At 43.1% G+C, this 22,407-nt stretch overlaps 1 protein-coding gene across 1 annotated transcript in view; it reads right to left on the bottom strand.

The window, feature by feature from the left end:
* The window catches only part of LOC129841104 (copine-9-like), a 215,800-nt gene that overhangs the window by 108,767 nt on the left and 84,626 nt on the right, over window positions 1-22,407 (bottom strand). Inside the window, exons 5-7 of the mRNA XM_055909215.1 lie at window positions 10,274-10,313; window positions 9,995-9,997; window positions 2,096-2,172 (exon numbers count right to left, since the gene is read on the bottom strand). Coding sequence (XP_055765190.1) covers window positions 2,096-2,172; window positions 9,995-9,997; window positions 10,274-10,313 — 120 coding nt within the window. The remainder of the gene's footprint in view (window positions 1-2,095; window positions 2,173-9,994; window positions 9,998-10,273; window positions 10,314-22,407) is intronic.

The following is a 22,407-nucleotide window of genomic DNA, read 5'->3' as shown; positions in this document are numbered from 1 at the left end:
TGTGACAGAATGACAGAATGCCATCATCTACCACTAATGGAGGCGGCATAAGCTCATAACTTTTAAAGGAAGAACCATCGTAGCAACTCTGTGCTTTTGTCTTAAAGCTCAAATGTAATAAGTGTAGCCTACAGACTAGAAAATAAAGCCTTTAATTGTCTGCACATACATGCTTGTGCATTGTTACATTATTCAAGAGTGTAATATATTTTAGAAGAAAAGTTTCTGTCATTGTTGAAAAGTTTGTGCTTACTGGCTAGTACTGGCTACTGTGATATTTACGATAAATTTGAGCTGCAGACCAAGAATGTTGTGTTGCCAGCCACAATGAAAGGTAAGGCAAGGATGTAATGTTAATTGAAAAGTAGCATTCTCTTTCGACACCCCGCTTCTCAGACTCTCCTTCATATCTTGTAGTGGGAATAGGGCCTCAGAGTTTGTGCTTTATGGCATTGTGCTGTTGTCTGCTACTTACACCAAACGCAGAGAGCGAAAGAGAGAGAAAGAGGAAGAGAGCGAGAGAGAGAGAGGCAGAGAGACAGAGACGCATTCAATCAAAGCTGGTCAGTGTGTTTTCCCGGATATATAAAATATTGTAATTGTTTCCTTGCATATTAAATTTTGGAGTTCTCAAAATCTTGGCTATTGACTTCGATTGAAAAGGGCCCAATTCCATCCCGTGTCTATTAAATATAATATAATATATGCCATTTAGCAGAAGCTTTCATCCAAAGCGACTTAGTGATGCATGCATAGATTTTTATGTATGGGTGGTCCGGGGAATCGAGCAATGCTCTACCAACTGAGCTACAGAGGAACACGTATTAGGTGATTCACTGGGCCAGTGTTGTGCGACTGACATGGGTTCAAATCTAATTTAAATCATTTTAAATACCTTACACTTAGATATAAGGGTTACAAAAATGTTCTTCAGTTGACCCCATATGAGAACCTTTTTAGTTCCACATAGAACCCCTTTGGGATCCATGTAGAACCTTCTGGGGAAAGTTTCTTCAAAGGGTTCTCCTAACAGGCTGACTACACCGTTCGCGTTGCGTGCACGAGTGTTGCAAAATAAATTTAGAAAGCTATATTATTCAATTATTGCACCCACACTGCTCGCGCGCGCCAACGAGTGTCTGCGTTGCCAAGGGCTAAAATAGAAGTCAGTTCTATTTCTGAAGCAGATCGCGCTGCAAGTTCTGCCTCTCCCATCTTCTCATTGGTTTATAGAAGCAGGTACCCAAGTGCCATCTCCTCATTGGTTATACCGACGTGGGTGACTGAAGACGAATGAGGTCAGTGGCGGTAATGCACCTAATTTATGAAAGTTGCCAATCGTAATATAAAGTCAAGACAAGAAAAAAACTGGAAGGAGGAGAGATGACTAGAAATGATTCGGTTTACCGTTTTATGTGTGGATTAATTGGTGGAGTAGAGGACCTTGTGCATTTCAGGTAAAATAACAACTCAATGTTTAAATTCCAGGACAAATTAGCTAGCAAGTGCAAGCTAGCTAGCTAAATTGCCATAAATGTTTAATGCTTTTCGACCTGTCCCCAAATTAAAATAATTGGTTCAGAGTTTGTTTTGATATTTTAACCTGTGTGTCGTGATCGCGTTTGGTGTGGGGGGACAACATTTATTTATGCACGATGGCGCACGCGCCCAGCCGGTTTGGGTTCCGTGTAAGGGGACAGCCAAATAACCATTTTAGGTTCTAGATAGCACCTTTTTTTGTAAGAGTGTAGCTGTGCTTGATTAAGCAAACCCTAACCCACCTGACCTTTCAGACTAGTTACTGCCATAGCATGTGTTATTGCCTGAAGCTCTCGTAAAATACAATCCTTCTCAGCTGGAGTTTTGACGATAGATTCATCTCCAGTTACATGCCTGCTGTACAGTGGAAGACTCCGGGCTTAGGCACACCAACGATTGTGTTCTTGTTTTTCGCAATCTACGAGGCAATGCGAACATTGTGAGATTCTGGAAGCCTGTCAAATGCAGAGGCGTACAGTAGCAGATCGTGTTTTGATGCATGCTATTACACCGCAGATACACAGTAGATATTTGATAGACATATCGGTAGACTTACGAGAGGGTTCTCTCCAGCCGACTGCCTGTGGAACCGATGATCTCCCCCAGAGTGCAGAACATCTGGCCCAGGAAGTCCTGTAGAAGGAGGGGTACCAGATTTAGCACAACACCTAACTCCTATTATGCTTTGCCTGGAGGGGCATCAGTTTTAGCACAACACCTAGTTCCTATTATGCTTTGCCTTGAAGGGCATCAGTTTTAGCACAACACCTAGTTCCTATTATGCTTTGCCTGGAAGGGCATCAGTTTTAGCACAACACCTAGCTCCTATAATCCCATAGTCTCACATGCCAGACAGGCTCTGATCTTATTGTTACGTTTTACAGATACACTGTATGGACGGGACAGAGGGTTCAAATCATGGGTGTCATGCATCATATAAATCTGAGGGGGCAGATAGTATGTGAGGATGGTTGGGGAGGGGTTGGTCCGGAGGGGGGCTGGCCCACCATCCTGAAGTTGGAGAATTTAGCATTTTTCAAACACCTGAAACAGCTTGTTCCTGCAATCTAGAAATTTAAAAATACTGTACGTTTATTTTTATGCATAACTAAGGATGCCTTGTTTAAGACTACCAAGAAACACTATGTGCAGCCTGGTCACCAGAAACACATGTCGATTGATGAGGACATCGATATAAGCCACCCTCGGCGCTCACCCCCCCAAAAAAAGAAATACGGGACAGCATTGGGATTGACCTCACAACACTGACAGCCAGAGCATGCTGTTTAGACCACTGCGCCACAGTAGCTCTCAAAATTCTTGCAAATGTAACAGTATAGCTTCCGTCCCTCTCCTCGCCCCAACCTGGGCTCGAACCAGGGACCCTCTGCACATATCAACCACAGTCACTCACGAAGCATCGTTACCCTCTGCAAGGGGAACAACTACTTCTAGGTCTCAGAGCGAGTGACGTCACCGATTGAAACACTACTAGCGCGCACAACCGCTAACTAGCTTGCCATTTCACATCGGCCACACAAGCAGGGAGAGTATTTGATACTAAATGGAAACAACACTTTTCCATCACGTTACGTCAAATCCCTACTTGAAACTATGAGACCAGGTTGGTGTGTAAACCCTGCTTTAGCCCGCCTGCAGTAAAATATTGAAAAGATAATATGTCAACTATACAGGTCATTCATCTGAATCCTTGAACTTGACCATTATAAAATGAAGGACACCTATGGCAAGGCAGCTGTTGAAAGTGACTACTGTCCACGGATCACGGTTCACTGTTCATACACTTTTGATTGATACAATGCAATACATCCCGTGGAAATCAATCAAGGTCCCCAGTAACGATATATGTAATTCCACATAGTGCACTACTTTTGACCAGAGCCCTATGGGTCCTGGTCAAAAGCAGGGAATATGGTGCCATTTGGGATGCATTCCATACATTAGCGCCATACTATTACCGTCAGGGTAGCACTTTAGTTTACAGTGCTGAAATAACAGGGTAACGTACGGAAAGCAATAGGAAACAACAGGGAAATAAGACGATACCGACCAGGTAAGAACGTGGTAATAACCCATTAATAGTTAGTATGTATCTTCTAAATACTGATATAAAGTTATATGAATTTTCCTGGTTCTTATGTAGAAACAATTATTTTTTACTGAAAATAAATCAATAATCGAGACCAATAAGCAAAGTTATGTAGTAATTATTTAAGGCCATTTCCATCTTCGGAGCAGCACTGTCTATACTTATTAGGAATGTACTTGGAACTTTCAAAGAAATATTGTTTATTTAAGAGAAACATATGAGAAACTACATCATACTTACAGTGCCTTCAGAAAATATTCATACCCTTGACTTATTCAACATTTTGTTGTGTTACAGCCTGATTTAAAATGGATTAAATACAAAATCTCACCCTTCTGCACACAATACCCCATAATGACAACGTGAAGACATGTTTTTGAAATGTATTGAAAATGAAATACAGAAATATCTCATTTACATAAGTATTCACAGCCCTGAGTCAATCATTTGTAGAAGCACCTTTGGTGGCGTTTACAGCTTTGAGTTGTCTTAGGTATGTCTGTATCAGCTTTGCAAACCTGGATTCTTCCGTGCAGATTTTCTCAAGGTCTGTTAAATGAGATGGGGAGCAGCGGTGAACAGCAATCTTCAAGTCTTTCTACAGATTTTCAATGGGATTCAAGTCTGTGCTTTGGCTGGGCTAGTCAAGGAAGTTCACATTTTTGTTCTGAAGCAATTCCAGCGTTGCTTTGGCTGTATGTTTGGGGTCATTTTCCTAAGGTCGCTTCCACTCTGAAGCAGATTTTAATCAAGGATTTGCCTGTATTTGGCTCCATTCATTGTTCCCTCTATCCTTACCAGTCTCCCAGTCCCTGCCCCTGAAAAGCATCCCCATAGCATGATGCTTCCACCACCATGCTTCACGGGAGGGACGGTGTTATATGGGCGATGACCTGGTATTCTCCAGACATATCGCTTTGCATTCAGGTGAAAAAGTAAAATTCTTGTCTCATCAGACCACAGATGTATATCACACTTAATTTGATGCAATTTCTCCCTAGACAGATGAACACAATCACAAGTAATTAAGCTACTATGTTCATTAATGGAACTTAATTTATTGTTAGTGTAGCCGGTCTGGGCCTATGTGTGAATGCGCTGGCTACTGCTCTCTGGCTTTGGTTCTGTGTTCTGTAGTGCAAGTAGATTAATTTGAGACAGGACACACTGCTGCCGGTTCTGGTCTTTTATTACTGGATGAGATTAAATAACTGCAGTGAATAAATGCAGTGCAAAGCAATTACATGAAATGGCGAACCTCTCTATGCTGCAAACTGTAACTAGGCAACTCAGGAACATTCAATTTCGTGTTGGTAAGCAACTCCAGTGTATATTTGGCCTTGTGTTTTAGGTTAATGTCCAGCTGAAAGGTGAATTTGTCTCCCAAACCAGGTTTTCCTTTAGGATTTTGCCAGTGCTTAGCTCTATTCCGTTTCTTTTTATAATAAAAACTCCCTAGTCCTTGCCGATGACGAGAACACCCATAACATGATGCAGCCACCACCAAGCTTGAAAATATGAAGAGTGATGTGTTGTGTTGGATTTGCACCAAACATAAGGCTTTGTATTCAGGACATAAAGTACCTTTCTTTGCCAATTTTTTGGCAGTTTTCCTTTGGTGCCTTATTGCAAACAGAATGCATTGGTCTCATGGTGAAATCCATGAGCGGTTTCCTTACTCTCCAGCAACTGAGTTAGGAAGGACACCTGTATCTTTGTAGTGACTGGGTGTATTGATATACCATCTAAAATGTAATCAATAACTTCACCATGCTCAAACGGATATTCAATGCAATCTTTTTATTTTTACCCATCTGCAAATAGGTGCCCTTCTTTGCGAGGCATTGGAAAACCTCCCTGGTCTTTGTGGTTGAATCTGTGTTTGAAATTGAGTCCATGCAACTTATGACTTGTTAAGCAAATTTTTATTCGTGAACTTATTTAGGCTTGCCATAACAAAGGGGTTGAATACTTATTGGCTCAAGACATTTCAGCTTTACATTTTCTGTAAAATCTGTAAAAAATAAAAAAAATGAATTTTTTAATTTGAATTATGACAAAATATCTCAATTTAATCCATTTTAAATCCAGGCTGTAACACAACAAAATGTGGAACAAGTCATGTAGTGTGAATACTTCCTGAAGACACTGTATATGGGGAAACTATTAAGAAAGTAATAGTAATATACCGGGGAAAGAAGAATAGAATACAGTTTAGAATACAGTTTTAAGGCCTCATAAGTACACTGAAACTATGGTATAACTATAAAGAAAGTAATAGTAATTTATATAACAATGACTTAAGTAGAGTGCTGAAATAACTAGATAAAGACCGGAAAGTAATAGGAAAAAACAACAAAACAACACAGCAACGACAAAGTAACTACCCAGGTACAGTACAAGCAAAGACCCAAAAGGTACATTTTGAAGTTGGCCCACACAGTATAAGTATGATGTACTGTAGTTCCTCAAATGTTTCATTCCTAATAAGTTTTTATTTTTTTTATTTTTTTATTTTACCGTTATTTTACCAGGTAAGTTGACTGAGAACACGTTCTCATTTGCAGCAACGACCTGGGGAATAGTTACAGGGGAGAGGAGGGGGATGAATGAGCCAATTGTAAACTGGGGATTATTAGGTGACCATGATGGTTTGACGGCCAGATTGGGAATTTAGCCAGGACACCGGGGTTACACCCCTACTCTTACGATAAGTGCCATGGGATCTTTAATTAATTAATTAATTTATTTCACCTTTATTTAACCAGGTAGGCAAATTGAGAACACGTTCTCATTTACAATTGCGACCTGGCCAAGATAAAGCAAAGCAGTTCGACACATACAACAACACATAGTTACACATGGAGTAAAACAAACATACAGTCAATAATACAGTGAAAATAAGTCTATATACAATATGAGCAAGTGAGGTGAGATAAGGGAGGTGAAGGCAAACAAAATATATATATAAATAAATAAATAAAAATATAAAAAGGCCATGGTGGCGAAGTAAATACAATATAGCAAGTAAAAAAAATAACACTGGAATGGTTGGTTTGCAGTGGAAGAAGGTGCAAAGTAGAGATAGAAATAATGGGGTGCAAAGGAGCAAAATAAATAAATACAGTAGGTAAAGAGGTAGTTGTTTGGGCTAAATTATAGATGGGCTATGTACAGGTGCAGTAATCTATGAGCCATTTATCTCAGAGTCAATGGTATAAATGGTGCTGTTAAGAAGAGGGAAATGGCCTTAAATATTTACTTAAATACTTACTTAAATACTTAACTTTGCTTATTAGCCTCTATTATGGATAGCTCTTCAGTAACAAAATGTTTTTTCTACATAACTGTCACGCCCTGACCTTAGAGAGCCTTTTTTATGTCTCTATTTGGTTTGGTCAGGGTGTGATTTGGGTGGGCATTCTATGTTCTGTATTTCTATGTTTTGGCCGGGTATGGTTCTCAATCAGGGACAGCTGTCTATCGTTGTCTCTGATTGGGAATCATACTTAGGCAGCCTTTTTTCCTTTGGCGTTTGTGGGTAGTTATCTTTGTTAGTGGCACAATAGCCCTGTTAAGTTTCACGGTTGTTTCTTCGTTTCTTGTTATTGTCACGCCCTGGCCTTAGTATTCTTTGTTTTCTTTATGTTTTTTTAGTTAGGTCAGGGTGTGACATGGGGAATGTATGTGTTTTTGTAGTGTCTAGGGGTGTTGTATGTGTATGGGGCAGTGTCTAGTGTAGTTGTCTAGTTATGTCTATGGCTGCCTAGATTGGTTCTCAATTAGAGGCAGCTGTGGTTCATTGTCTCTGATTGAGAGCCATATTTAAGGCAGTCATAGGCATTGGGGTTTTGTGGGTAATTGTCTATGTTGAACGTTTGTTTCGTGTTTTCCCTTCTCTAAATAAAGGAGATGTATTTTGCACACGCTGCGCCTTGGTCCTCTCTCTCACCCATAGACGATCGTGACAGAATCACCCAACAGAATCAGACCAAGCGGCGTGTGAAACAGCAACAGGACCCACCTACACAGGATTTCTGGACATGGGAGGAAATATTGGACGGTAAGGGACCTTGGACTCAACCAGGAGAATAACGCCGCCCCAAAGCTGAGCTGGAGGCAGCGAAAGCAGAGAGGCGGCGATATGAGGAGGCAGCACGGAAGCAAGGCTGGAAGCCCGAGAGTACAACCCAAAAATGTCTGGGGGGGGGGGGGGAGGAGGGCTAAAAGGGAGTGTGGCGAAGTCAGGTAGGAGACCTGCGCATACTCCCTGTACTTACCGTGGAGAGCGAGAGTACGGGCAGACACCGTGTTACGCAGTAGAGGGCATGGTGTCTCCTGTACACGTGCATAGCCCGGTTCGGTACATTCCAGCTCCACGTATCGGCCGGGCTAGATTGAGCGTTGAGCCGGATGTCATGAAGCCGGCCCAACGCATCTGGCCACCAGTGCGTCTCCTCGGATCGGCTTACATGGCACCAGCCTTACGCATGGTGTCCCCGGTTCGCCAACATAACCCGGTGCGGGTTATTCCACCTCCCCGCACTGGTCGGGCGACGGGGAGCATACAACCAGGTAAGGTTGGGCAGGCTCAGTGCTCAAGGGAGCCAGTACACCTGCACGGTCCGGTATTTCCGGCACCACCTCCCCGCTCCAGCCCAGTACCACCAGTGCCTACACCACGCACCAGGCTTCCAGTGCGTCTCCAGAGCCCTGTTCCTCCTCCACGCACTCTCCCTGTGGTGCGTGTCTCCAGCCCAGTGCCTCCAGTTCCGGCACCACGCATCAAGCCTCCTGTGCGTCTCCAGAGCCCTGTACGCACTGTTCCTTCTCTCCGTACTCGCCCTGATGTGCGTTCCCTCAGCCCGGTACCACCAGTGCCGGTACCACGCACCAGGCCTACAGTGCGTCTCAGCCGGCCAGAGTCTGCCGTCTGCCCAGCGGCGCCGGAACTGCCCGTCTGCCCAGCGGCGCCTGAACTGTCCGTCTGCCCAACGGCGCCTGAACTGCCCGTCTGCCCAACGCCGTCTGAACGGTCCGTCTGTACTGAGCCTTCAAAGCCGCCCGTCTGTACTGAGCCTGCAAAGCCGCCCGTCTGCCAGGAGCCGCTAGAGCCGTTCGCCAGACAGGAGCCGCTAGAGCCTTCTGCCAGACAGGATCAGCCAGAGCCTTCCGCCAGACAGGATCAGCCAGAGCCGTCCGTCAGCCATGACCAGCCGGAGCCGTCCGCCAGCCATGACCAGCCGGAGCCGTCCACCAGCCAGGATCAGCCGGAGCCGTCCGCCAGCCAGGATCCGCCGGAGCCAGCCAGCCAGGATCCGCCGGAACCAGCCAGCCAGGATCCGCCGGAGCCAGCCAGCCAGGATCCGCCGGATCCAGCCAGCCAGGATCCGCCAGAGCCAGCCAGCCAGGATCCGCCAGAGCCAGCCAGCCAGGATCCGCCAGAGCCAGCCAGCCAGGATCCGCCAGAGCCAGCCAGCCAGGATCCGCCCCTCAGTCCGGAGCTGCCCCTCAGTCCGGAGCTGCCCCTCAGTCCGGAGCTGCCCCTCAGTCCGGAGCTGCCCCTCAGTCCGGAGCTGCCCCTCAGTCCGGTGTTGCCCCTCATTCCGGTGTTGCCCCTCAGTCCGGTGTTGCCCCTCAGTCCGGTGTTGCCCCTCAGTCCGGTGTTGCCCCTCAGTCTGGTGCTGCCCCTCAGTCCGGGGCTGCCCCTTAATCCAGTGGGGTTAATTTGGAGGGTGGCCGTTTGGAGGAGGCTACCAAAGCGGGTATTGACAATGGTGGAGTGGGGGCCACGTCCCGCACCCGAGCCGCCGCCATGATGGGGCCCACCCCGGACCCTCCCCTTTCTATGTCAGGTTGTGCGGAGTCCGCACCTTTGGGGGGGGGGGGGGGGGGGGGGTACTGTCACGCCCTGGCCTTAGTATTCTTTGTTTTCTTTATGTTTTTTTAGTTAGGTCAGGGTGTGACATGGGGAATGTATGTGTTTTTGTAGTTTTTGTAAAGGAGATGTATTTTGCACACGCTGCGCCTTGGTCCTCTCTCTCACCCATAGACGATCGTGACAGTTATGTTGGCGACATTTACAATAATACAAGAAAATGTACGCTCACAACGCTGCACCTTGGTCTCCTTCCGACGACGGCCGTGACAATAACAACCAGGAACATTCATATAACTTTATATCAGTATTTAGCATCTACATACTAAATATTAAAGGATTATTACTGCGTTCTTACCTGGTCGTTGCTGTCTTATTTTCCTGTTGTTTCCTATTACTTGCCGGACGTTACCCTGTTATTTCAAAACTATAAATGATAGTGCTACCCAGTTATTTTGTTGACTAACCTTCTGCTCATCCACAAAGGTTTGCAATTGAGAGAGAAAAACAGATCTGTTAGTTGGAAATCTGCAGAGACAAAAAACAAACATTTCTTCATTTTTTTGTTCATTATTCCAACATTCTCCCCTTGAAAAAATGTACCAATAAGTAATCAAATCAAAGACTAACCAAATGTAACTGCTTTAATTCTCCCTTGAGAGTTCATGAAGTAAATAGATACATATTTGCATGCCACATAGCTAAGTATGCTTATATTAATTGTATGAAGTCACCAGTGTGCTTACATGTTTTGAAATGTTTGAACTTCTGGTGTCCACATTGTACCTGTAAGAAATAAGAACAATAAATCAGCACCTAATGATGGGTTGAATCCACCAAAAATCCAAGTTACCTTAAAACACTTGCATATGTACATTCCATATTTAGCTGCTATGGGAACGAATACATTCAAGCAGCATAATAAACTGGGATAATGTTGTCAATTACATTGGCAAGTAAAGAATATTTGCCAGGGCATATTATTTAATTATATAAATCAGATTCTTTCACATGGGGGAGATGTGGGAAGCGAAAAGGCTTTTTTTGCCAGCTAGCTAGCACACTGCTAGCAGAGAAGCCTACAGCCAACTGGCAGGCACAAAACGAGGTATTGTAAAATAAACCTAAACTTTCATTACATGAAGCTATTATTAAAATATGCAGTTCATTTTCATTGAAATTAGCTAACAGTGGTGATGATGTTTTAAAAATTATGTAATTGACAAACGAGAGTTACTGCTAGTCTTATAAGGAGTTGTGGTCAGTCTCAGTGACGCTGACACAAACTCCTCGTAACTCTTTGTGAGACTGTCGTAATATGGACACCGTAGATGTAGGTTTTTTAAAACTATTTTTACTAGAAAACAAGATGCTATCAATTGGTGGTTTGAGACTAAAAACAACGAGGCAGGTAGCCTAGTGGTTAGAGTGTTGGGCCAGGAACCGAAAGGTTGCTGGATCCCCGAGATGACAAGGTAAAAATCTGACCTTCTGCCCTTGAACAAGGCAGTTAACCCACTGTTCCCCTGTAGGCCGTCACTGTAAATAAGAATTTGTTCTTAACTGACTTGTCTAGTTAAATAAAAAAATACTTGTTTCAGTAAATTTGGGAGAAACACAAAACTAATTTTAAATCAATGATGAAGTAATAACTAGTTAAACTATATATACAAAAGTATGTGGACCTCACTTAAAATGACTGGATTTGGCTATTTCAGCCACACCCGTTGCTGACACGTGTAAAAAAAATCAAGCACACAGCCATGCAATCTCCATAGGTAAAACATTGTCAGTAGAATGGCCTTACTGAAGAGCTCAGTGACTTTCAATGTGGCACTGTCATTTCCAACAAGTCAGTTTGTCAAATTTCTGCCCTGCTACAGCTGCCCCAGTCAACTGTAAGTGCTGTTATACACAAGCTCACAGAACGGGACCGCTGAGTGCTAAAGCACGTAGCGTGTAAAAGATCTTCTGTTCTTGGTTGCAACACTCACTACCGTGTTCCTAATTGCCTCTGGAAGAAACATCAGCACAATAACTATTTGTCGGGAACTTCATGAAATGGGTTTCCAAGGCTGAGCAGCTGCACACAAGCATAAGATCACCATGCGCAATGCCAAGCATCGGTTGGAGTGGTGTAAAGCTCACCGCCATTGGACTATGGAGCAGTAGAAATGCGTTCTCTGGAGTGATGAATCACGCTTCACTATCTGGCAGACACATTTCTGTTTCGCGGATGCCAGGAGAACGCTATCTGCCCCAATGCATAGAGCCAATTGTACATTTTGGTGGAGGAGGAATAATGGTCTGGGGATGTTTTTCATGGTTCGAGCTAGGCCCCTTAGTTCCAGTGAAGGGAAATCTTAACACTACAGCATACAATGACATTCTAGACAATTCTGTTCTTCCAACTTCATAGCAACAGTTTGAGGAAGGTCCTTTCCTGTTCCGGCATGACAATGCCCCCGTGCACAAAGCAAGATCCATATAGAAATGTTTTGTCGGAGCCTTGACCTCAACCCCATCAAACACCTATGGGATGATTTGGATTGCCGACTGCGACCCAGGCCTAATCGCCCAACATCAGTGCCCGACCTCACTAATGCTCTTGTGGCTGAATGGAAGCAAGTCCCCGCAGCAATGTTCCAACATCTAGTGGAAAGCCTTCCCAGAAGAGTGGAGGCTGTTATACCAGCAAACAGAGGACCAACTCCATATTAATGCCCATGATTTTGGAATGAGATGTGCATGTGGTCATATAGTGGAGTTCTAAAGTAAACAGCAGGTAAAATTCCAGACTGTTAGTTAAACCACAAACAAATTTGAATATTCGCCAAATGTCAGTTTACAAAACAAGCATTGTACAGTCTAAACCGCTGTGAAATATACAGCATTTCTATAACCAAAAATATTGTTTTCAGCTGTTTGAAGCTGGTGTACAAAACCAAAACTTAAGAATGGGAAGCATAGAAATAGCGCACATAGAACATATCTACCACTTCTTAGACTTTCTTTCAATGAGAATGACAGATCTATAACTAACATTTCCATGTGAATTTGAAAGTATTCAGACTGCTTCACTTTTTTTCTATTTTTTTTTTACGTATTAGCCTTATTCTAAAATATATATTTTTTTAAATCCCTCAAATTTAGAAATGTTTGTACATTTATTTATTTTTTAAACAGAAAGTCCTTATTTGCACAATTATTCAGATCGTTTTCTATGAGACTCGAAATTGAGGTCAGGCGCATCCTGTTTCCATTGATCATCCTTGAGACGTTTCTACAACAAAGGCACACACCTGTCTATATAAGGTCCCACAGTTGACAGTGCATGTCAGAGCAACAATCAAGCCATTCTCCGTAGAGCTCAGATACAGGATTTTGTCGAGGCACAGATCTGGGGAAGAGTACCCAAAAATGTCTGCAGCATTGAAGGTCCCCAAGAACACAGTGGCCTCCATCATTCTTAAATGGAAGGAGTTTCCCAAAGGCACCTAAAGGACTCAGACCTTGAGAAACAATATGCTCTGGTCTGATGAAACCAAGATCTTTGACCTGAAAGCCAAGCATCACGTCTGGAGGAAACCTGGCACCAAACCCTACAGTGAAGCATGGGGGTGGCAGCATAATACTGTGGGGATGTTTTTCAGCGGCAGGGATTGGGAGACTAGTCAGGATCGAGGGAAAGATGAATTGAGCAAAATACAGAGAGATCCTTGATGAAAACCTGCTCCAGAGCACTCAGGACCTCAGACTGGGGTGAAGGTTCACCTTTCAACAGGACAACGACGCCAAGCACACAGCCAAGAATGCAGGAGTGGCTTTGGAACAAGTCTCTGAATGTCCTTGAGTGGCCCAGCCATAGCCCGGACTTGAACCCAATTGAACACCTCTGAAAAGACCTGAGAATACTTGTGCAGCGACGCTCCCCATCCAACCTGGCAGAGCTTGAGAGGAGAAGAATGGGAGAAACAGGTGTGCCAAGCTTGTAGCGTCATACCCAAGAAGACTTGAGGCTTTAATCACTGCCAAGGGTGCTTCAACAAAGTACTGAGTAAAGCCTCTGAATACTTATGTAAATATGATTTTATACATATATTTGTTATATATAAATTTGCAAAATAAACTTTTAGCTTTGTCATTATGGGTATTGTGTGTAGATTTATGAGTGAAAAAATATTTAATCAATTTTAGAATAATGCTGTAACGTAACAAAATGTGGAAAAAGTTAAGTGGTCTGAATACTTTCCAAATGCACTGTATTGCAGCATTAATGTCCTTCCTCATAAGTTAAACCATAAACATATATTAATGCACTTCATCATTCAGTACAGGCAGCCTCAACCAGGGTTTGGGATAGGGAACAGAACAAAATAAACGGAAAATGAACATTTTCAAGGAACAGAACCAGAACAGACAACGGAAGTGATCTATACTGCTGTCATGACTCTCTCTCCTTGGTGAGGAACAAAGGTGCCAGATCAGCCCCCCCCCCCCCCCCCCCCCCCCCTCCGAACCCTCTTGGGCCGGTTTTATGACTTAACATCCGGTCATAAATAATTAGCAGAAACTCTCCCTCTGGCTCCCTAGTATGGGAAGGTAAACATCCCTGTGTTACAGAGAGATTTTTGCCGCCAAAAACTCTAACATCCAAAAGTGGATAATGGAACAATATTTCTAACATAAGAATGTGGGAAATGGTTGGTGGGGACTTAAATAATAATCATGTCACATTGTTTATTATTTTGCGATGTCATTAAGGATGGTATATCAAGGTAACAGTAACTTTGAATGTGTATGCGTGCTATGTATCAGGTTTACATCTAAATGCTGTAAAAAATGATATGATTAAATATGAGAATACGTTTGTGAAGATAGCAATGTGATTTTAGCCTTCTAAATGAGAATAGTTCTTCATCTAAACTTGTGGCAGTCAGTAGCCACGCCCCAGTGAGCTCAGAGTTCGTGCCAGTATGATGGAACGCCCCCTTTAGCCAGAGTGCTTAAAAGACCAGCGTGATAGACAGCATGAGCTGAACGTTACGAAATGGTTGGAACCTATGAAAACCAGACCAAGACATGCCGGGTTGCTTCTGGCGTGTAAAGTGGTCGAAAGTTGAACCCTGAATAATCAACTAGAGACCAAGCAGATGGATGGTGTGCAAGACCAAAAAGACATGAGGCAGTGGTTCACAAGTTGAAATGGTTACAAACTTTGTACTGAGACCAGACAGTGTGGAGCTATGGCTACACGGCTGAAAATGGTTTAAACTCTACAGACCAGCTGATGTACAGCGCGAGCTGAACATTACGAAATGGTTAGAAGCTTTGAAACTCTCAACACGAGTGAAGAAGGTAAAGACTAGACCAGAACATTCACAGTCTGCAGCTATGTATGAAAAAGCGGTCCAAGAACTTTGACTAAAGACACAAGGGGGAAGGAAGACAATCCCCTCTGATACAACCATTAGTACACCTGAAATATCTATTCTAACGAACTGTCCTAGATCAGAGAAGCGCTACAACCAAGAAGGACATTGTGACCTCTAGTGGACAACCAGAGCCTTACATCGTGCCACTACCATAGACGGATCGATTGGTTTCAACAGAGAGACGACAGAGAAACAGATCTACGTGTAAATATATGTTGCATTTCTCATCCGAATGAGTAGTGGTTAGGGTGCTAAGTATTCTTATTTCCGTGAGCGTAGCTTCCAAATGTATGTACGATAAGTTGACTTTCTTTGTCTCTCCCTCTCTTTATCCACCCCCCTTTCCATTGTGTAATCGTGTCAGTCCACTAGGGACCTTTATCTCATGTAAGTGTGTATGGGTATTCTGTGTAATTATTTAGTTAGTTAAAAAATAAATGATTAAATCAATTTGTGTAGCAGTAAATATTCTAAAGGGCTAGGGTTCTTGCAGATCCACGGATTATGCAACATTCAGAATGAGACTGATGAGGTAATAATTAATAATTTACTGTTATTGATGTAAGAGATATCTGTATAACTTAATCGAGTAACAATTAAACATAATTAGTTTGACTCGATAAATAACAGTCAACAGATTAATGATAGTCACGTCACGACATATTGGAGCCCCGTGCGAGGAATCTAAGATAGAATGAGGCCTTGATGTTGAATTCAGTCTATATGAATTGAGGAGCAGATTATGTTAGACACCATTAGAGCCGTAGCAAGATTTGTTGTTCAGGTGCTTCTGTGTCAATTTGAACAAGATACTATTGTTGCCTCCGGTGTTGTTTCTGTAACAATGTGCGCTGAGAGTTGGGAAGCAAGTTCAGGGAGTGAGTGATTTAATAAAATAAACAGAACATAATCCAAACAAAGAACCTCGAACAACGCACATACATGAAACAGAAACAGAAACAATGACGCCTGGGGAAGGAACCAAAGGGAGTGATATATAAGGCAGGTAATCAAGGAAGTGATGGAGTCCAGGTGAGTCTAACGACGCACAGGCGTGCGTAATGATGGTGACAGTTGTGCGCCATAACGAGCAGCCTGGTGACCTAGAGGCCGGAGAGGGAGCACACGTGACAGTTTCTCTGATGAAGTCAGTGTGTAAGGGTGAATTACTGAATACCTCAAGCCAGAACATACATATGGGCCGGCCGATTTAAGTATTCTGATAAATAGACTCGCTGGCCAAAACGCAGTACTATTTCTGTCTCTCGCGGTTCAGGAGCGAGTAGACTCGGTCATTATTATATCTTTAGTGTTTAAGTCAGGAGATAGTAACTCGTTAAACAGCCTTTCCCTTGGTGCCCCAAATTCCTAATGAGTTAATTGTTACATGATTAATTTAATCATTAACAATTCGACATAATTAGTTTGATTCGATAAATAACAGTCATCAGATTAACTTCTCTAGGGTAGGGGGCAGCATTCGCAATTTTGGATGAAAAGCATGCCCAAATTAAACTGCCTGCTTCTCGGGCCCAGAATATATGATATGCATATAACTGTAGCACTCTAATGTTTCCAAAACTGTTAAAATAGTGTCTATGAGTATAACAGAACTGATTTGGCAGGCGAAAACATGAAAAAGATCCATTAGGGAAGTAGTTTTTCTTTTGGTTTTGTAGTTTTCTATTCAATGCCATTACAGTATCCATTGATTTAGGACTCAAATTGCAGTTCCTATGCCTTCCACTAGATGTCAACAGTCTTCAGAAATTGTTTCAGGCTTGTATTCTGAAATATGAGGAAGTAAGAGCAATCTGAATTAGTGGACCCTAAAGTGTCACAGAGCTTTTTCATGCGCGCCACCGAGAGAGTGCCTTTCCGGTTGAAATATTGCCAATTATTTAGGCTAAAAACAACCTGAGGATTGAATATAAACATCGTTTGACATGTTTCTATGAACTTTACGGATACAATTTGGATTTTTTGTCTGCCTGTTTTGACTGCGTTTGAGCCTGTGGATTACTGAAAAAAACGTGCAAACAAAACAGAGGTTTTTGGATATAAAGAGACTTTATCGAACAAAAGGAACAGTTATTGAGTAAATGAATGTCTGCTGAGTGCAACCATATGAAGATCATCAAAGGTAAGGGATGAATTTTATCTCTATTTCTGACTTGTGTAACTCTTCTACTTGGCTGGTTACTGTTTGTAATGATTTGTCTGCTGGGCTATGTTCTCAAATAATCGTAAGGTATGCTTTCGCCGTAAAGCATTTTTCAAATCTGACACCGTGGTTGGATTCACAAGAGGTTAATCTTTAAACCTATGTAAAATATGTTTTGTTTTCTGAATTTTTATAAATATAATAATATTTCTGTATTTGAATTTGGCGCCCAGCAGTTTCACTGGCTGTTGAAGAGGTGGGACGCTAACGTCTCACGAACCCAAGAGAGGTAATGATAGTCACGTCACAACACTGTTCTGGAACAGAACCGTTATTTGAAAAACATGGGAACTGGTTAATAACATTATTTTACATTCCGGGCATTTTTTTCATGTCCCACAAAAAACAGTGCATAGTCAAATCAATCAATCAAATGTGTTTATAAAGCCATTTTTACATTAGCTGATGTCACAAAGTGCTATACAGAATCCCAGCTTAAAACTCCAAACAGCAAGCAATGCAGATGTAGAAACACGGTCTACTGCATGCATAGTCTACTGTAGCTACTGACCTTACAGGCGTGATTGAGAAATTAGGGAGAGAGATTTTTTTTTATTAGAGAACAATGGCCGAACTTTTCAAGGATACTATCGTTATCACGTTTCAAAGTGGATTTATTAACTACAAAAAGGTAACACCCGTTTTTATTTTAATTCTGGAGCCGCTCTGCACACACAAGCTTGTTAGCTAGCTCAGGGAAACCTCGAGGCGGCATTATGTGTAATGTAATGGAACTGAGAGTCATGATCAAGGGTTCAAAGTTAGTTCATAGAATCAGCTCCTCAGTAGGTATAGATCTGTGGGCCTAATTCAGATAATGCATGTCATAAAAACAAGATGCCTAGCGCTCTCATCACCTGCAAAATTTCAGTCGCATGTCGCACCATACACTACACTTGACTGTCCAATGCATGTACAATACATAGCTCGCCCGCTTCATAGCAAGCTGCTCTATCCATTGGTGAAGTAATTTAATGTTGAGTAAATGTAAATAAAAAATAAATAAATCAGGAACAGAAAGGAACGATATAAATCAGATCTTTTTGGGGGGTGAACGGGTTCTGAACTTTATTTTGTTGGTCAAAACAGTGGAACGGAACAATACAAATAATGGTTCTTTATTATTTTGGTTCCAACCTCTGTCATACAGTGAAATCAAATGTCGAGATGTGTTACTCTTGACAGCTGTGCATGAATACGAAACTATGTTATTTATTACACTCCAACACACAAACAAACACACGGACACAAACCACACACATGCACATTGACGCCGCACACACACACACACACTATTTTACACTCTTCACATACCCAGCTGCTACTCTCTGTTTATGATCTACGCATAGTCACTTTACCCCTCCCTAAATGTACATATTACCTCAATTACCTCGACTAAAGTGTACACCTGCACATTGACTCGGTGTCACGTTCTGACCTTAGTTCCTTTTCTATGTCTTTATTTTAGTTTGGTCAGGGCGTGAGTTGGGGTGGGCATTCTATGTTGTTTTTCTATGTTTTGTTCTGTTGTTAGATTTCTATGTGTTGGGCCTAGTATGGTTCTCAATCAGAGGCAGGTGTCAGTCGTTGTCTCTGATTGGGAGCCATATTTAGGTAGCCTGTTTTTCATAGTGTGTTGTGGGTGATTGTTTCCTGTTGTTTCACATTTCAGGACTGTTTCAGTTTTCGGTATTAATCACTTTGTTATTTTGTATTTTTCAGTGTTCAGTTTTAATAAATTAAAGTGGACACTTACCACGCTGCGTATTGGTCCGATCCTTGCTACTCCTCAGACGAAGAGGACGAGAACCGTTACACTCGGTAACGGAACCCCTTGTATATAGCCTCGTTATTTTATTGTGTTATTATTTTTCCTTTAGTTTAGCTAATTTGTCTTACTTACTTTATAACAACTCTGCATTGTTTGTTAAGGGCTCGTGAGTAAGCATTTCAAATCAAATCAAATTTCATTACAGTGAAATGCTTACTTAAAAGCCCTTAACCAACCATTCCGTTTTAAGAAAATACCTTTAAAAAAGTAAGAGATAAGAATAGCAAATAATTGAGAGCAGCAGTAAATAACAATAGCGGGGATATACACAGGGGGTACCGGTACAGAGTCAATATACGGGGGCACCGGTGTCAAGGTAATTGAAGTTAATTAAAGTGACTATGCATAGATAATAACAGAGAGTAGCAGCAATGTAGAAGGGGGGGGGGGCAATGCAAATAGTCTGGGTAGCCATAGAAGCTGTTTAGAAGCCTCTTGGACCTAGACTTGGCGCTCCGATACCGCTTACCGTGCGGTAGCAGAGAGAACAGTCTATGGAGTCTTTGACAATTTTTAGGGCCTTCCTCTGACACCGCCTGGTATAGAGGTCCAAGATTGCAGGAAGCTTGGCCCTGGTGATGTACTGGGCCGTTCGCACTACCCTCTGTAGTGCCTTGCGGTCAGAGGCCGAGCAGTTGCCATACTCGGCAGTGATGCAACCCGTCAGGATGCTCTTGATGGTGCAGCTGTAAAACCCATCTCAAATGTTTTCAGTCTCCTGAGGGAAAATAGGTTTTGTCATGCCCTCTTCACAAGTGTCTTGGTGTGCTTGGACCATGTTAGTTTGTGGGTATTGTTGACGCCAAGGGACTTAAAGCTTTCAACCTGCTCCACTACAGCCCTGTCGATGAGAATGGGGGCGTGCTCGGTCCTCCTTTTCCTGTAGTCCACAATCATCTCCTTTGTCTTGATTACGTTGAGGGTGAGGTTGTTGTCCTTGCACCACATGGTCAGGTCTCTGACCTTCTCCCTATAGGCTGCCTCATTGTTGTCGGTGATCAGGCCTACCACTGTTGTATCATCAGCAAACTTCATGATGGTGTTGGAGTAGTGCCTGGCCGCGCAGTCATGAGTGAACAGGGAGTAGAGGACGGGACGGACTATGCACCCCTGAGGGGCCCCCGTGTTGAGGATCAGCGTGGCGGATGTGTTGTTACCTATCCTTACCACCTGGGGGCGGCCCATCAGGAAGTCCAGAATCCCGTTGCAGAGGGAGGTGTTTAGTCCCAGGGTCCTTAGCTTAGTGATGAGCTTTGAGGGCACTATGGTGTTGAATGTTGAGCTGTATTCAATGAATAGCATTCTCACATAGGTGTTCTTTTTTGTCCAGGTGTGAAAGGGCAGTGTGGAGTGCAATAGAGATTGCATCATCTGTGGATCTGTTTGTGCGGTATGCAAATTGGATTGGGTCTAGGGTTTCTGGGACAATGGTGTTGATGTGAGCCATGACCAGCCTTTCAAAGCATTTCATGGCTACAGACGTGAGTGCTACGGGTCGGTAGTCATTTAGGCAGGTTACCTTAGTGTTCTTGGGCACAGGGACTATGGTGGTCTGCTTGAAACATGTTAGTATTACAGAGTCAGACAGGGAGAGATTGAAAATGTCAGTGGAGACACTTGCCAGTTGGTCAGCGCATGCTCGGAGTACACGTCCTGGTAATTTGTCTGGCCGAGCCGCCTTATGAATGTTGACCTGTTTAAAGGTCTTACTCACATCCGCTGTTCAGAGCGTGATCACACAGTCGTCCGGAACAGCTGATGCCCTCATGCAAGTTTCAGTGTTACTTGCCTCGAAGCAAGCATAGAAGTTATTTAGCTCGTCTGGTAGGCTCGTGTCACTGTGTAGATCTCGGCTCTGCTTCCCTTTGTAGTTTGTAATAGTTTGCAAGCCCTGCCACATCCGACAAGCATCGTAACCGGAGTAGTACAATTCGATCTTAGTCCTGTATTGACGCTCTGCCTGTTTGATGGTTCGTCGGCGGGCATAGCAGGATTTCTTATCAGCTTCCGGGTTAGAGTCCCGCTCCTTGAAAGTGGCAGCTCTACCCTTTAACTCAGTGTGAATGTTGCCTGTAATCCATGACTTCAGGTTGGGGTATGTGCGTATAGTCACTGTGGGGACGAAGTCCTCGATACACTTATTGATAAAGCCAGTGACTGATGCGGTGTACTCCTCAATGCCATCCCGGAATCCCGGAACATATTCTAGTCTTTGCTAGCAAAACAGTCCTGTAGTTTAGCATCTGCTTCATCTGACCACTTTTTTATAGACCGAGTCACTGGTGCTTCCTGCTTTAATTTCTGCTTGTAAGCAGGAATCAGGAGGATAAAATTATGCTCAGATTTGCCAAATGGAGGGTGAGGGAGAGATTTGTACGCGTCTCTGTGTGTGGAGTAAAGGTGGTCTAGAACTGTTTTCCCTCTGGTTGCACATTTAACATTCTGATAGAAATTAGGTGAAACTGATTTAAGTTTCCCTGCATTGAAGTTCCAGGCAACTTGGAACGCTGTCTCTGGATGAGCATTTTCCTGTTTGCCTATGGCAGTATACAGCTCATTGAGTGCGGTTTTAGTACCAGCATTGGTCTGTGGTGGTATGTAGACAGCTACGAAAAATACAGATGAAAACTCTCTAGGTAGATAGTGTGGTCTACAGTGTATCATGAGATACTCTACCTCAGGCGAGCAAAGCCTCGAGCCTAGATATCGTGCACCAGCTGTTGTTTACATATATGCATAGGCCCTCGCCCCGTGTCTTACCAGAGGCTGCTGTTCTATCCTGCTGATAGAGTGTATAACCCGCCAGCTGTATGTTTCTTAATGTTGTCATTCAGCCACAACTCGGTGAAACATAAGATATTACAGGTTTGAATGTCCCGTTGGTAAGATATACGTGCTTTCAGTTCATCCCATTTATTTTCCCAGCGATTGAACGTTAGCTAGCAGGACGGAAGGCAAAGGCAGATTAGCCAATCGTCGCCTGATCCTCACAAGGCACCCTGATCTTTTTCCCGTGAAATCTCTGTTTCCTTCTCCAGCGAATGATGGGGATCTGTGCCGGGTCAGGTGTCTGTAGTATATCCCTCCCGTCCGATTCATTGAAGAAAAACTCTACGTCTAATCTGAGTTGAGTAATCGCAGTTCTGATGTCCAGAAGCTATGTTCGGTCATAAGAGATGGTAGCAGCAACATTATGTACAAAACAAGTAGCATGGTTGGTTAAGAGCCGATAAGACAGCAGCCATACCCTCCGGCGCCATTATGGATAATCACTGTTGCATTTGGCGCATGTGATTAATACAATTTGATTTGATACATAACCCACACAGAACAGATAAACATCATGTTTAATAAATAAGCAGCGTGTATATGGATACGAAGGATGAGTCA

Source organism: Salvelinus fontinalis, chromosome 3 (genome assembly GCF_029448725.1).
Source record: "Salvelinus fontinalis isolate EN_2023a chromosome 3, ASM2944872v1, whole genome shotgun sequence".
Taxonomy (NCBI): domain Eukaryota; kingdom Metazoa; phylum Chordata; class Actinopteri; order Salmoniformes; family Salmonidae; genus Salvelinus; species Salvelinus fontinalis.
This window is presented reverse-complemented; position numbering and strand designations above follow the sequence as displayed.